The 17,750-nt window shown below is 37.3% G+C and overlaps 1 protein-coding gene across 11 annotated transcripts in view; it reads left to right on the forward strand.

Moving 5' to 3' along the window:
- The window catches only part of LOC126365377 (carnitine O-palmitoyltransferase 1, liver isoform), a 234,911-nt gene that overhangs the window by 166,524 nt on the left and 50,637 nt on the right, over window positions 1–17,750 (forward strand). For all 11 annotated transcript variants that reach the window (XM_050008139.1, XM_050008145.1, XM_050008149.1 and 8 more), the window contains 5 exons: window positions 1,600–1,894; window positions 2,315–2,436; window positions 9,611–9,812; window positions 10,839–11,038; window positions 16,986–17,190. In XM_050008139.1, the coding sequence (XP_049864096.1) occupies window positions 1,600–1,894; window positions 2,315–2,436; window positions 9,611–9,812; window positions 10,839–11,038; window positions 16,986–17,190 (1,024 nt within the window). The remainder of the gene's footprint in view (window positions 1–1,599; window positions 1,895–2,314; window positions 2,437–9,610; window positions 9,813–10,838; window positions 11,039–16,985; window positions 17,191–17,750) is intronic.

The raw sequence follows: 17,750 nt of genomic DNA on the forward strand, positions 1-17,750 counted from the left end.
AGTGTTAGGGATTTTCTCATAAGTAACTCCTCAAACTCTTCTTGTACCATGCCATCCTTTAGTTTCTACACTTTTATTTTCCTGTCCCTTTCTTCCTTTATGTCTTTCAATTCATCGGATCTCTTCTTTGCCACCACCACTCAATGGTCTCCATCAAAAGCCTCTTCTGGCAGTGCAGATATGCCCATCAACTGTCTCCAATTTTTCTTTTCCACCAGAAGGTAATCAATGACAGTCTTCATTCGCCTATCACCCCATCCATATCTCGTTACCTTGGTAAGATGCATTTTTTTAATTATGTGACTTGATAAACAATAAGAGTCCATATTTGTGAAACTTTGACACAATATTTATAATAGCCATGGGAGTGACATCTTTCTGGTGGAAAGCACCCCTCCTAAGTGGCCTTAGTGCCAAGCATGTGTAATGTACATGTGTCATTTTGCTCAGTTCTGTTTTTCTTGTTTAATAATAACCCACACTGCCTTGAATTTGTGGGAGCAACTTCTATCTAGTATGCACAAGCATGTTTTTTGGCCAAGACCAGTTTTCTTATGTAATGTCTGTAGGTAGTGTCATTCAGTTGGACAAAAATTTCCCTACATTCTGTACAGTCTTAGTATCTCCTTTCTAATGTGGCCCAGCTCATGTGCATACAGTTTTTACCTTTGCTTTTTTTATTTATCTTTAGGGTTACTTTTTGCTGATTTTGAACAGGAAGTCCCTAAATAAGTGAGCTTTTTAAAGAAAATTTTTGAAAACTGTTCAAACAGTCTCTTTCCCACTCTGTGTTTTGTACACAATGTCTCATCTGATGTCACATGACCTATCAGTAAGTAAATTAATACATTCATATTTCTGGCTTCTTATCTAAGTAACATTTGGCTTGCTGGCGATTCATTGATTGATGTGTCTAAATTTGACCAGTGTTAAAAGCAGTGGTTCACAATGTGCAAGTCGTCCAGCAGCAGCTGACATACATACCGTTTGAAAAATCAGCTGTAATATTAACCAAGCAAGTGTCATTCAGTGTGATCTGCAGTTCACATAATGTAAGTTCAATTATCTTAACATGTTAAAAATGTTCTTTTAACTGGCTTATCGATGTTGCCATCTATGTTTTAAAATTGCCACGGGTAATGACTTTTGTTTTAGATTTCAGTATTTTTCTCATATGTAACCCTTTTTGACAAATGCATTTACATCCATCCCTCGAGATATATTTAAGCTAATCCTAATAACCAGCATCCCAGTCATAATTTGTATCACATGCATCTTTTATGAGAAACTTTGTGCCATGAATGAAACAAATTATTTTGTATCTAGGCTGGCGACATGGTTTGCACACTATGTAAGGAAAATATTACAAATCAATTGTATGAGCTGTTGTTAGTGACAGATATTCAAGATTCACATATTGTTTCCATATTCCTTGTTCAACAAGTATTATTGTCAGTAACCCTAAAAAAATAAAAATTAAAGAAATAAGTGCCCAGCACCTGTAATAACTTATTTCTTGTGTTGAATAAGAACTACATATAAAATTCTGGAACAAATTGATTTTTGATATTGTTCAGTCTGATAGCTAAAAATGTGTAGGTATCACCATGGACCGAGGCCAACAGTTGCCTGGGAGGTAGCCGGATGTGCCTTACTTGGCATGGGATCGTGGCTTAGCATTATCTTCACTGTAAGATATTCACTGAAGATGTTGCTCATGTACAAGGGATGGATGTTTGAACAACGTGGCCGTGGTAGCAGAATTTCCTATTCTACAAAACTGTGGATGGTGGCAGTTAAGGTTTTGTCCTCTGGTGGACGACCTATGCTATACAGCTTCCAGGGCTCACTGCCTCGTCTACCCTTACCCACCGTACATGACACAATGTGCAGGGTGAGTAAACAGTTGCTCATATTTGCTTTGAATGTGTAAAGACAGGAACATGTAAAAATTCACTAGCCTTTTTAGAATCTGAGAATCCATCTGAAGACAGGACTGGAAAGTATATACATGTTGTCAGCTTCTGATGCTTATTCTAATTTGTGCTGGTCAGTTTCTGACAAAAATAGAAAAACAATTATTTGAAATAAATGCTTTTATTATAATTTCTTCATAGCTCAAAACGTCAGTATATTTCTAACTTGAATATGTTTCTCATTAACAGTACAACATGTTGTAGCATATATTTTGCACCATTAGACCCAATGTGATTTTCTGGTAAAACTAACAAAGCATTGTTCATAATGTATTACTCTATATTAATTTAATTTTTCTAGTGCTTCTGAACGTTACATGTTTCCTTCAAAATTTCAGTACCTTCGCAGCATTCGGCCACTCTGTGATGATGAACGTTACTCTAGAATGGAAAAGCTTGTTGCTGAATTTGAGAAAGGCATTGCAAAAAAGTTGCAGAGATACCTAGTGCTTAAATCATGGTAAGACATTGTTTACATTCAGTACATAGTATTAAATGAATGTCATTGAAAAATGAGATTAACTATAGTCAAGTTATGAAGTTAACTGCTTCACATTAGTTCTTACCAATAATAAGCTGCCCTCTCCCTTTTGACCCACCCAATTTGTTCAAGAACCAAGCTTCCATCTATACCTCCCGAACTACGTGGCATAAAGTGATATTATTTTGAAGATACATTCAGTGTAGATACTGCCGGCAAAAAGTATGGCAGAAAAAGTTAGTAGGAAAGAAGTAATACTTTAAAATGTCAAGTCTGCTGCTGCATTTTTAGTGGATGAACAGTGAAAATGTATTAAGTAATGAATGTCTTTTCTTTCATCATTTTGTGTGTGTGTGGGGGGGGGGGGATAATCAGCAAGAAAAAGTTTCATGAAGGTTTTAAATTAAGTCAAGGTAACTTGCATGTCGTGAGTTACACTGCCTTGTTATGTGAGTTCTTGTGTTAAACCTTTAACATAAGGTTATTGCTGTTAATGAGTATATTACAACAGCATTTTAAATTTGGTCATAACTGTGTGAAATACAGGGTGTACACTTTCAATTCTTTATTACACAAGAACTAAACATTGTAAAGATGTCGTACATATTGCATTTTGAAGAGAAACTCTGAAAGCTTTTTTCACAAACATTTGATATGCGAACAATGAGTGACCCAGCAGACGTCAATACAGTAATCGAATTCTTGCCATACCCATCCCAGCATGGCATTGTCAACTGTGGCAGTCACTTCCCATATTCTCTTCTGGACCTCTGCTACATCACATGGTAGAGGCAGTACATACTGTATTTACTCGGATCTAAGCCACACTTTTTTTCCTGTTTTTGTAATCCAAAAAACCACGTGCGGCTTAGAATAGAGTGCAAAGTAATCGGAAGTTCTGAAAAATGTTGGTAGGTGCCGCCACAACTAACTTCTGTCGTCGAATATATGTAGCGCTACGCAGGCATGCTTTGCGGGCACAAAGATAAATACTGGCACCAAAACCTCTGCGTCAGTAAATAAATTTTTTAAAAAAAGTGGAAGATGAGCTTTTTTTCTCCACCCCGAGTTTTGAACACTGCATTTTCATACATTATCCAACGAACTAAATACAAATTCTGTATTGTTCATCTTCGAATGCAACAGCGTTTCAATGCATTACGAAAATCAGACTGGCAAGACGGTTGGGGATGTTTGTCAATATGGCCAACTCTGCGTTCTGAATTTTTTCCTACCTGTGAGAAAAGAATTGTGAATCACATGCAGTATTCTCTTCACTATAAGAATAATACGAATATAAACATTTTGCCATGTATTCTTTAGTGTTTGCTGCTATCTCATTTACATCTTGTCCGCCTAATAAACTTTGAAACTAGTGAGACAACAGCAAACGTGGAAGAATATACATATCATGTCATGTTTATTTTCTTATTATTCTTATGCCTAATAGTGATACAGTCAGACATGAAGCACGGAAATTGACTAGATTTTTAAATCTAAGATGACTAATTTCTGTGCAGAATGTAATGTACTAAAGAGGCATCTGCAAAGATGTTCCAAGGGAGAAAATTGTTCGCCAAACTCTCGTTCAGAACATCTTCTATCATAAGCGGCGGTGGCTTGCACAAAAGCAAGCCATGCCACGAGTGGCGACGGGTCGTAAACACATGCAGACAAACAATGCATGACACAGTACAGTAATGCATTTTCACCGAGTGACGTAAACACCTATACCAAAGAGAATGACACTTATCAAATCAAAGAAAAATAAGCAATCAATTCAACAAACCAGACAAAGTACGTGAAAAAGGAATGGTACCCATATAAATATGGACGGCGTGCCTGACGCATAGCAATGGCTACTTGGTAAAGCTTAACTGCTAAGCTTATGACTGGAACCAAACTACCGTAGCTGTATCATCATTCATTCAACCTAAATCGTGTCTCATATTAGAATGGACCAACTTTGTTTCAATTTGGAGGCGCGGCCTAAAATTGTTCTCTCCCCTTGAATTTAGAGTCTCAAATTTCAGGTGCGGCTTAGATTTGGGAAAACGTTTTTCCTCAATTTCGAATCTCATTTTTCAGGTGCAGCTTAGATTCGAGTGTGGTTTAGATTCGAGTAAATTTCGATCTTTAATGTGTCTCCATGGAAAAAACACACACGGAGTGAGTTCTGGTGATTTGGGAGGCCATTTCATGAAACAGCTGTCCCTTTCTGTAGCACGGCCGATCCAATGATGTGGCAGCTCCATGTTCAGATACCTATGAACTTCACGATGAAAATGGGGTGGAGCCCCATCCTGCCAAAAGATGAACGGAGAGTCTGATTGCATTTGAGACATCAACCATTGCCGCAACAAGTCCAAATAGGAATATTCAGTACAGTGCTCTCAGCAAAGAAGAGTGGCCTGTACAGTTTTTGACATGACAAGGCTCAAAAAAACATTTACTTTTGGGGAATCATGCTCAAATTCAATGCATTCTTGTGGATGCTTTGTACCCCAGATTCAACAATTATGCCTGTCCACTTCCCATTATTGTGAAAAGTGGCTTTGTCGCTAAAAATTAAGCAATCAACAATTCTATCCTCATCCTCATTCAATTGTTGCAACTGCCAACAAAACTCAAAATGCTTGTCTTTGTCGTCGTCATTGAGCTTCTGCACTAACTCCAATTTGAATGGTTTCACAGGCAGCTTCTGTCACAGGACTTTCCACACTGTCATTGGAGCCATTTCGATTTCACGGGATGTACGACACACCGATTTCTTTGAACTCCTTATGAATGTCTCTCGTACACGCTCCACATTCACTTCACTTACGCTGGTACGTCTGCTTCTCTTTGCCGGGCACAAGCAACCCATTGTAACAAATTTGTTGTGCCAGTGGTAAATGGACTTCCTTCTTGGTGGCTTCTCACTGTACTGGGTTCTAAACATCCATTGAACAACTGTAGAACCCTTGTTTTTGTTGAACTATCCCATCAAAGTCAGGGCTACCCGTGAAACCAGTCACGTGATTTACAAGCTAAGTTGCAACCACTTTGTTGCAGTCTATGTAGGCGTGACAACCAACAAGCTGTCTGTTCGCATCAATAGTCACCGTTAAACTGTGGTCAAAAAACAAGTGGACCACCCTGTTGCTGAACACGCTGCCAAACATGATATCCCTCATCTCAATGACTGCTTCACAGCCTTTGCCATATGTGTTCTTCCCACCAACACGAGCTTTTCTGAATTGTGCAGGTGAGAACTTTCCCTGCAACATATCCTACATTCCCGTAACCCTCCTGGCCTCATCCTTCATTAGTCACTGTACTCGCCCATCCAACCCCCTCCCTGTACCCATTCCAACAACACACAGCAGTCATTTCACCACCACACCCAGTCTTTTAATTTCTTTGTATTTCTCTCCTTTCCACTACCTATCCCCCTCCCCACCTTCTCTCCTGCCCTCCATCTAAACTGCAGCACTTCACTATCCGCCACACCCACTGTACCAAACCTCCCCCTCCCCTCTTCAGCCTTCTCCTTACCCCCACCCAGTTGCCACTCTCATCATGCACTGGTGCTGCTGCTCGCAGTGTGGTTTCAGTTGTGTGTGACTGCAGACATGTGTGCATGTTGCATTTGTGTGTGTGTGTGTGTGTGTGTGTGTGTGTGTGTTTTGCTGACAAAAGTCTTAATGACTGAAAGCTATAATTGTGTGAACCTTTTTGTTGTGTCTATCGCGACTCAGCATCTCCGCTGTATGCTGAGTAGCAACTTTCCTTTTCTAATATTGTTATATTCCATCCTGGGTTTTCCACTGTCTGAAACATTTTAATACATTTTTCTTGCATTAACAGGGTCAGATTTGCGCCTGATGTAGAAAACTGGAAATAAGTGTTTTTCTGGCATTTATGCCTACCTGCTGTGTATGTAGTGGCAGTGCAGCTAGTCCTCCATTATACTTGTGTACTCACTCTTCTTTCTATGCTGGTCAAGTCCATTTGCACCTGACAAGTCTCAATTCTCCAAGCTTATGGAGATGACAGGTTCAGAGATGATGTCACAGCACTCACTGGCAAGGTTAAATTGAATATACAGGACTAATTTCTGATCTCATCTGAACACTAATATGAAAATAACAATTGAAAATAATTGAGGCATTGATTTTTTATGTAATTCTTCTTTATAAATGAATTACAACGCATTTAAGTATAGATTTCATAAAGTTTTTTCGTGACAGACAAGGAATTTAAGGCACTTGTAAGACAGTATGCCATGGTTGTAATTATTATTATTATTACTATTATTTCTTTCTTATGTCTGGTCAAAAGTAGAACGTGACGCGGACCTTGATCAAGCGTGACTTACTTTTAACTGTACGGTATATGTTATATTGCATTTAGGAACTTTCGGGTAATTGAACATGTATCAATAATTACGGATTTATGTAGTTGTATATATAAGTTTGGATGTAGCTGTATTGCATTGATGTACTGGTGGATATTGTGTGGTATGACTCCTGTAGTTGACAGTATAATTGGTATAATGTCAACTTTATCCTGATGCCACATATCCTTGACTTCCTCAGCCAGATGGATGTATTTTTCAATTTTTTCTCCTGTTTTCTTTTGTATATTTGTTGTATTTGGTATGGATATTTCGATTAGTTGTGTTAATTTCTTCTTTTTATTGGTGAATATGATGTTAGGTGTGTTATGTGGTGGTGTTTTATCTGTTATAATGGTTCTGTTCCAGTATAATTTGTATTCATCATTCTCCAGTACATTTTGTGGTGCATACTTGTATGTGGGAACATGTTGTTTTATAAGTTTATGTTGTAAGGCAAGCTGTTGATGTATTATTTTTGCTACATTGTCATGTCTTCTGGGGTATTCTGTATTTGCTAGTATTTTACATTTGCTTGTGATGTGATCTACTGTTTCTATTTGTTGTTTGCAAAGTCTGCATTTATCTGTTGTGATATTGGGATCTTTAATAATATGCTTGCTGTAATATCTGGTGTTTATTGTTTGATCATGTATTGCAATCATGAATCCTTCCATCTCACTGTATATATTGCCTTTTCTTAGCCATGTGTTGGATGCGTCTTGATCGATTTGTGGCTGTGTTAGATGATACGGGTGCTTGTCATGTAGTGTTTTCTTTTTCCAATTTACTTTCTTTGTATCTGTTGATGTTATGTGATCTAAAGGGTTGTAGAAGTGGTTATGAAATTGCAGTGGTGTAGCCGATGTATTTATATGGGTGATTGCTTTGTGTATTTTGCTAGTTTCTGCTCGTTCTAGAAATTATTATTATTGTTATTATTATTATTATTATTATTATTATTTCTGTTTATATAATTAAAGTCACTAAATTGTCTTATGCTACAAAAAATTCTGTGTTATTTTATCAAGGTTGATAACATTACCTAAATAAAAAAAGCTTCAAATGACCCAAAAATGAGGTTAGTTTTAATTGGACAGATCATATTCAATGACCATATGTATTTCAGCAAAAAAAAAGTTTTAAAAAAGATGGACTATTCTGGGAGAACAATGTACGTAACCAGACAAAGCAAGACATTGTTTTTATAGAGCTGTAGATGAATGAGGTAAATAGCTTTATTGCTGAATATCAGGTTACTAACTAAAAGCTTCATGATCCCTAGTTGGGTTTTGAATTTTTATGGCTTTTCACACCTCTACCAGTAACATTGCTTTATGTTCATGAGAAAATGTTAAGCTGCACCATACTTTTGATTCAACATTAAACTGTAGGCCCCTCTCATAACTGGCTGAGTGAACTGGCTTACAGATCAGAGGAAGACAAGAGCATACAAAATCCATTTTCACAGTTGGACTATTAATGTGGTGCTGTCAGCTTACTGATGTGATCAGTGAGTATTGCAGTTAATTTTTTATATGCATAATTGACATAATGTGAAAGCCTTTGTTTTTGAACTCTTGAAAGCATTGGCATGTACCAAGACTTGCTACTTTCACTGTGGTCAGTGACAATTTCATTTGCCACTTTTCTTCTCAGTTTAGCATCATTGGCCAGATTATTTATTTTGTTCATCAATAACAAAATTGAATCATTGGAAGTATAATACCTCTTTGAACGTTCATCTAGAAGTGACTTTGCAGTATGAAATCTCATTCTTCTTGTCCATTTTCCTTCAATAGGAAATATGTTTTAAAAGATTCTGCTTTATGACTGAAGAGAAACAATAAGCTGTGTTTCACTCCAAAAAGAATGTTTTTAAGACATGTTTCCTCATGGATACTTGTTAGTGAAATGATTCAGATTTTTTCCTAAGTACGCCCCATATCAGTTGATGTTGCAAAATGAAAATGAGCAAGTTGGAGGCAATGTGTGTGGAAATACCCTTAAATTGGAAGTTGGGTGCAGCTGTTTGTGACTTAATCACATTAATTTATTATTTCTTTGATTTTTTGTCATAAATTTGAACTTGCACATAAATCACATTCCAATTTTGCAAAAACTCAAGAAAAAATATTCATTTTCCACTGATTTAAATTCATCATTTATTTAATCTACAGATTTGGAAATGTGCTACAGTTATTTGAGATCTTTTAACTGTCACTATGCGGTCATTCACGGATCATTGTAGTTCTTGGGTTCTTCTTTTTATCCTTTTACAGTGTCTGCTGAGTAAAATTTCCACAAAACATTTTCTCTTTTTGTGATTGCTACATGAACAGAACTGATACAGTTTGAGATGATACAGTATTTGGACATTAGATTCCTGTTAAGATGAGCAAAGTCAGATGTTCCGTGTTCAGTCACTTTGACACAAGTTTTTTCACTAGTTTTTTGAGTCATCTAAATAGCATCACACTTCTTTGCATTTTTTATTATAGTTGTTACAGAGCTCTTGTTTATTTTATCATCTTACAGGATAATAAATTAACTTTCAAACTAAAGAAAGCATAATGGGTGACAATAACATGAATTGTAATAGATACCAGAAAATTATGATTATTTGGAAAACCAAGTCCACTTAATAGTTTACATATAAAGGTTAAATTTTCCTAAGTTTGTGAAAACAGGTGTGTCAAAAATATGAATAATTTTAGTGAATGAAAATAGAATTTATAACATACATTTAACTGTTTTATTCTGCTTATGTTTCAGGTGGTCTACAAATTATGTGTCTGACTGGTGGGAAGAATATGTTTACCTTAGGGGAAGATCACCGTTAATGGTGAACTCAAACTTTTATGGTATTGATGCCATTCTCATGTACCCAACACACGTGCAGGCTGCACGAGCAGCCACATTAATTCATGGCTGCCTACAGTTCAGAAGACTTATAGAGAGACAGGAGCTGGAGCCAGTAAGTATTTTTTCTCATTTGTATTTTTTCATTTTTGATCCTTGCCTCATATGATTTTAGTCAAAAAATGTAATTGATACAAGGAAACATGATTCATTATGAAACAGTGGATGAAACAGTGAAGATAGATAGTGTATCAGGTTTTGGTTGCAAAATTTACCAAATGTTTTGATAAACGTTAGACATATTCAGTAAAAAAACTGATTGTCAACACAAGTGCAGATACTTATCAAAAGTGCTGCTGTGTATATTTTCTCTCTTGATGCTTCAACAGAAGCTAGTGGCAGATGCTTGTTGGTATATTCAGTATAGCTTAAATTTATGTTATGTTAGTGTCATGTTTTCTGTTTTCTCTTGAAATGGAAGTTTGTCTTTTTGTTACTCTGTGAGTGACTGTAAAATGTGTAGTAGAGCTGTTATTTGTTGTTGCATATATTATTTCTTTCTATTCTATTCTTGGGCAGTGTGTGGGAAGAATGACTGCCTGTATGTCTCCCCTATTTTAATGTTACTTTTATCTTCATAAGCTGTATGGGTTTAATATGTAAGGGGAAACACACCTGATATTAAATTATTCTCTCTTACAAGGGAAAGAATTAATTTTGATAAATGCCTTTTGAAATTATAGATGTTTCTATTATGAAAATTGAAGAGACAGAATACAGAAAATATACTACTATAAGAATATTAGATGACCACTCATCTTAAATATATAATCATAACCAGTGATTGTGCATGCAAGCATCCATGCTCTGAACTTTTGACAAACAATGTAAGCCTGAGCTGAAGGTTTTTCAGCTCTCCTCTGTATGCCTCATAATTTCTCACATCTTGATTTTAAAATTGAGTGGTCATTTGACACTAAACGTATTGTATGTCTCTTAAAACTGAAATACTGCTTTTCTTTATTTGTTTACAGTTGCTAAGCTGTTAATTTCAAGATTCATTGAGACCTGTTGTCTTCATTGCTGTTTCCATTTTTACAATATGTCTTGAGTAATTGTTATATTCTTTCTTCCTGTACAGATTCTTATACAGGGCCTAGTCCCACTTTGTTCATGGCAATATGAAAGAATGTTTAATACAACCAGAGTTCCTGGAGATGAAACAGATCGCATTGTGCATTATAATGATTCAAACCACATTGTTGTGTATCATCGTGGTCGCTACTTCAAGGTGCCGATTTACTATCAACGCCGTATTTTGAGACCATGTGAAATAGAAATGTAAGCATATCTGTACATATTTTAAATAGTGTATTAAGCTCTCTCTCTCTCTCGCTCTCTCTCTCTCTCTCTCTCTCTCTCTCTCTCTCTCTCTCTCTCTCTCTCATTCATTTGGTAGTTGTAATGGCATATTATGCAGTGAGATTTATAATATGTTAGAAAATTTTATTACACAGAAAAATAGATGTAAAAGGAAGAGAGAGAAGTGCACCAGAATGAAACTGTTGTCTTCTTGGAGAAAAGGAAGGTATTTGTCACTCTCGTGTACTATTATTTTATGGTAACTGTAGATTGTGGAATATAAGATGAAATGATTACTCTATTTTTCGGACTGCAAGACATACATTTTTCTTTGAAAAATAGCCTCAAAAATTCAGGTGTGTCTTATACTAGAAATTAATATAAAAAGTCCAGTGTTTGATTTAAAATTCCCACCAGTCTTAAAAATAGCCATATATTTGATGCTGCAGGAAACATTCCTCTATCTGGCAAAATTGGATTCAACTGGCAACACCAGTGCACTGATGCGACGAACATGAGTTGTTGTAGGGATTGACAAGTTTGCTAACACTGACTACTTCCTGACCCGCCATCACAAACCCAGAACATTATCTAGCCTATCATGCGTCAGTGCAGTCTACAGTGCCAGGGAATTTGAACTGAAAGTGATTTGTATTATCAATAATAGTGCAATATTTTCATTAGTCACTAGTTTTGCAATGGAAAAAGTAAGAGGTCTTCATATGATGCAGGCTATAAATTAAAAGCTACAGTGTAGACAGAACAACATGCAAACAGAACAGCTGAGCTGCATTTGGCCTCCAACAACAACAACAACAACAACAACAACAACAAATGTGAATTGCAGGCCAGTAAAGAAAAACTGAAAAAAAAATGAGGAAGACGAAATGTGCAAACAGAGGACTGAATGGAAAATGCCCAAAATAGAAAATTATCTATTGAAATGGATTCAAGGACACCATCAAAATGGCATTAGAATTAATACAGCAATGATTCTAATACACACTTGTAAGCTAATGCTAAAGTGGAACTTAGTCTGCTAAGGGTGGAGTTGGTTGGTGCTTTAGGTTTATGAAGCATCATGGACTTAACATGAGAACCAAAATCAAAATACCTCAGAAAGTGCCACAAGAGTATGAGAGAAAATATTATCTTTCCATCACTTTATTATTCAACATTGAAAGAAAACGAGTGTGGAACAAAGCCAAATAGTGAATATGAACAAAACTCCTCAGACATTTGATGTGCCGAGTAACACAACTGTTGCTATGAAAGGTGCTAAAACTGTATCTATTAAAACAGATGATCATGAAAAAATACTCTACAGTGCTGTGCTTTTGTGGTATGCTGACAGTACTAAACTTAATCCAGTGATCATTTTCAAGATCGAAACAATGTCAAAACCTAAAATACTGTCAGGGTTGGATAGACAAGACAGGTATAAAATTATGGATTAACAGTGCATGGGAAAGAAAGAAAGGTGCCTTATTGAAGAGGAGCTCTCTTTTGTACTAGATTAGCTTTAGTAGTCATTTGAAAAACTCCATGAAAGAGAAACTGCAATAGGGAAAAATGGTGATTGCTGTTATTCTGTGAGGATTTACTTCACAACTGCAGTCTCTTGATGTCGATAAATAAACCACATAAAGTGTGTATGAGAGAGAAATAGAACAAATGGATGATGAATGAAACCCAACGTGATTTCATGCCAAAGGGACCTTTAAAATGACCTGCAAAGCAACAACAATGTAAGGAAAGACATATTGCTACTTGCCATAAAGAAGACGTGTCAAGTTGCATCCAGGCACAATTAAGACACCCACATAAAGCTTTTGATCAGTCTGTGTCAGTAAAGAGAGACACGCACATCATTCACACACACACAAGCAAGTGCACTCACACAAACATGACCGCCACCTCCAGCATCTTGGGCCAGAATGCAACTATCGTGTGGGATGCATGCAGCAGAGCCTGAAGGGGCTTGGGAAGTGGAAGGGATAGCAGTGTACGAGTGGGATGAAAGCTGTCTAGTGGAGTGAGTAGGTGCTAGACAGCCAACGGCACAGTGGCAGAAGGTTGTGGGGTGGGGAGGTGAGGAAAAAAAGGAGCAAAAAAGGGGAGGAGCTGGGAAAAGCCAAGTGGATGCATTGGCAGAGGGCTGCAAATAAACAGGGTAGGAGATGAGAATGGGGAGGTATTTTGGGAGGCTAGGAAGGTCTCCTCTGTACGGCCCATAAAAAGATTGGCCTAGGAGGATGCCATGCAGGTGCCCATGGCTGTGTCACAGATTTGTTTATAAACCTTCTCTTCAAATGAGAAGTAGTTGTGGGCTAGGAAAAAATTAGTTCTTTGTATGAGGAATGAGGTAGTGGGTTTGGAATCTGAAGGATGTTGTGGAATGTAGTGTTCAATAACGGTAACACTATGGGTGCGAGGGATGTTGGTGTATAGGAAGGTACCATCAACAGTGACAAGTAGAATCTAAGGGGTAAAGGGGTGGGGATGGTGGAGAGTCGGTGAAGGAAGTGGTTGGTGCCTTCGATGTGGGACACTGGATGACATGCAATTAGTTGGAAGTGTTGATGAGTGGGGACCGAAACTCTTTCAGTGGGTGCACAATAACCAGCTGCAATGGGGTGTCCAGGAATGTTGTTTTTGTGGATTTTGGGGAGCATATACAAGGTCAGTATTTGGAGTGTCATAGGGGTGAGGAGGGAAATGGGTTCAGGGGAGATGTTCTGGGAAGGGTCTAAAGCTTTAAGCAGGGATTGCAGTTTGTGTTGGATTTCTGGGGTGGGAGTTTATAGGTGTGCTGAGCTTGTGAGTTATTGATTGCATCTGATATTTAGAAAATTGAGGTTGCCAAATGATCTAGCAGGCAAAGAGAGAAGTGTTTTGTCACCTTTTAAGATTTTGTATGATCTGACATTTACTTCTTAAATTGTTAGATTGTGGATTTTAATGTACTGACAGGGCAACTGGATATACCAGGGCTTTTGTAAGTGATCAGTCGGACACACTTTCTTAATTTGTTACTTTGGCCTTCTGTTAATCCATACAGCTTTGGTCTCCTCTCCCAAATCCCTAGGTAGCCAAAGGATTCGATGGTCTCCTGTCACTCATTGTTAAGTGAACATTGGGCAATGGTGTTTTATCTACTTTGTTACCTTTTTTAATTTCCATATTTTAGGAAGAGCTGAGGGTGGTTTCCATCTGGACCAGCATTGCTTCTAATTGTTCTGCATCTTCACTTAACACTACAATATCAACAGCAGAATTCAGCATGTTTAAGTATTGATTCTTGTGTACGTACACCTTTTCTCAAGCCAAATTGTTCGACTGTAATCATTGCATCTATGTTGCCTTCTATCCAGTGTATAATGCTAGAGGTCAAGATCTTTGAGGTTTTTGTTACCATCCTATCTTGTTCACATCTGTTTGCAGATGCTTTCTTTGGCATTGGCACTGTCACACAGTTTTTAAAGTCTTTGGGAGCTCCCTGGTTTCGTATATAAATTGTATGAGATGAAACAGTTCTTCATATAGCTGTTCTTGAGTAGCGTTGATTAGTTCTGACGGTACATCATCAAATGTAGTAGCTTTCCCAGGTTTTAGGTGCCTGACTGAAAGGTTGAGCTCATCACACAAGATATAGTCTTCCTCTTCTTCTGGATCAATTTCCTCAATGTTCTCTAGTTCCAGGACATGATTATTTCCTGCATACAATTTTTCAAGGTATTACTTCCACCTTTATACTATGTCTTTCTGCTCATATAATAATAATCTATCTTCATTTTGGATTTGACTGTATTTTCTTTGTCTGCTTCCAAAGAACTGTTTAATTGATTTATAGGCAGATTGTGGCTTTCCTACCTTGATCATTTCATTCGTTTCTTTGCATTGGTCCTCCAAGAATTGTTGTATAGCCTTTTTCAAGTCAAGATTGATGTCATTCCTCAATGCCCTTATGTTGCATTTGTCCTTCCTCATGTTGTCTTTTTTCAGCTTACGTCTTAAATTTATTTTTGCTATTATGTTTTATCCTCTGTCTCCCTACTACTTCGTTTGCTACTCATAGCATATTGCTTTTGAAGGACTCCCATCTTTCTTCAACATTTCTGGTGTTGTTAATAACTGTAGCCATGTTAGTTTGTTATTCGTATGTCAACATAAACATATTATCCTTTATTCTGTTCAGATTGCATTTCTTACAGTTCATTTCAACAGGTTTCTGAATTTCAGATGACATTCTACTGTCACTGCATTACAGATACTGTCACTGCATTATGGACACTGTCAGTGTCTGAGCCTGGTTAGCTTCTACAGTCTCTTATTTGGTTGTGGAACCTTTGTCTAACTAGAATGAAGTCAATCTGATGTCTCTTCCTACCTCCAGGGGCTTTCCATTTATGCCTTCTCCTTGGACAATGTTTACAGCACCTTTTATCTCATTGTACATTCTTTCCATTTCATCATCATAGGTTGATGTCAGCATGTACACTTGGATTATCACTGTCTTGTGCAGTTTTGTGTCCAATCGTACAAGTGGTATTCTTCTGCCTATTTGTAGGTTATCAACCACTCGACATCGGAGATCCTTGGAAAGGACCAGTGCTACCCCTCCTCCTCCCAGTCATTCCTTTGCACAGCCCCTGTGTATAATGCTGTAGTCACTACTCCAGAAGTCTCCAATGTCTGGCTCACTACTCCAGAAGTCTCCAATGTCTGGCTATCTCAACTCTTGCATTCCTAGTATTTCAGTTCTCATTATTATCATTTCCAGCTTGAGGTTCTCTAGCTTGCTGCACCTCAGGAGTGTCCGGACATTCCATGTTGCAATTCATTTTCTTGTAGTCTTCATAACATTTATTTCATTGGAAACACAGACTTCTGCAGTCCTCTCCCGGAGATCCGAATGGGGTACTATTTCAGAATCTTTTACAAAAGCATGCGTCACATTCATTTCTTAAATGAAACAAAACTTCTGTTTCTTGGGATATCTTGCAAGTCTTGAATGCGATAGTTTCTCCTAGCCTTCCACACCCTATAGCATTGACTTGTGAAGAGTTATTCTGTATTTAGGAGAATGTCCTTCCTAAGGCTAGAGAGTGCCCTACATTTCTACTGGCTCATCCACCTACCAAAGTGACCATTGGCACTTGGGAGAGTGAGTTCCTTATCCCAGAAGTCATTTGGTCATTGTGCTCATTAGCTGTTTGTATCACATGTTTCCCTCTCCACTATGGGGAGGTGTTCATCAGGATTTTTCTTTCATTGAGACTAGGACCAAGATGGTATTTCCTAGTCTTTCCAGTAGTTTAGAGGAGGATTAATGTAGTTATCAATCTGTAAAGGTACTCAAGAATTAATTTTCAAGTCACATTGTGTCATTCTGTTACATAACATGTGCCTTCTGTTTGATATTTTGTAGCTATCTGAATTATGTGTTACTAAACATGTATTGCTGTCAGCTCAGTATCATATGCTAAGTGAGCCAATTCTGGCTGTATTAGATGTTCCCATCTCTTGCCTAACATAATATCTACTACTGCTGCAATAAAACAAATTGTCAGACTCACATAAGTACATGTTGGGAAGTAAGGGCTGTTTGATAATAAATGATATCCTGTATTTAGTAATAAATCCATTGTTAACTTAAATGTGTTGCAAATTTGATGAGTCATTGTTTTTATCTCCAAGAGGAATGTTTACATAGTTAATGAATCTTAATAATATTTGATATGTTGTAGTCAATGTTACGGTTTCATTTGTCATCTGGCTGTCAATTTGCCAGTCTTCTAATCATTTTTTGTTGCTCATTTTGTGCATTAATAGGCTCTTATTAATAAATAAGATTTTATGTCCAATACTGAATATTTTTACGCAAATATGACTTAAAAATGGAAAATGTTACTATTGTTTGCAGACAAATAAAAAAAATTTTAGAAGACACTTCACCGCCAGCGCCTGGGGAAGAAAAGTTAGCAGCACTGACAGCAGGAGAACGTACGCATTGGTCAAAAACACGAAAAGAATTCTTTTTCAAGGGAACTAACAGACAATCTTTAGATGCCATTGAAAGGGCTGCCTTTGTTGTTGCTCTTGATGATATTCCATATGAATATGATGAGGTAAGCTGATGAATTGTGAAATATATTTATACACAGTAGATTGTATATTCTAGAATACAGTAACAAAGATGCGAGAATCATCATGATTCAGTTTCTGATTGGGGGACCGAGAAAGGATGTTAGTTAGAGTGAATGACACTCATTGGAGACAAACTGACTGTACATACAAAAAGTCACATTACCTGTAGATGTCCAGAATATTCAGATCTACATTCCGCAAGCCACCTTACAATGTGTGGTTATCACTTTCCCCATTTACTGTTCCAATTGCCAATGATTTGTGGGACAAATGATTGTTGGTAAGCTTCCTTATGAGTTCATATCTCTCTAATTTTTTATTCATGGAATTTTCTTGAGATATACATAGGAGGAAGCGATACATTGGTTGACTCTCGTAGGATCAAGTGCTCTTGGAATTTTAACAGTAAACCACATTATGATGCAGAATGCCTTCTCCAGGAACCAGTTATACAACAGTCTTTCATACACTAGCACCATGTGAGAGGTAAAGTTTTTGATATCAAGAAGTCCTGGGATACTACTTGCAGGCACAGTATGCT

This window comes from Schistocerca gregaria, chromosome 1, assembly GCF_023897955.1.
Source record: "Schistocerca gregaria isolate iqSchGreg1 chromosome 1, iqSchGreg1.2, whole genome shotgun sequence".
Classification (NCBI taxonomy): domain Eukaryota; kingdom Metazoa; phylum Arthropoda; class Insecta; order Orthoptera; family Acrididae; genus Schistocerca; species Schistocerca gregaria.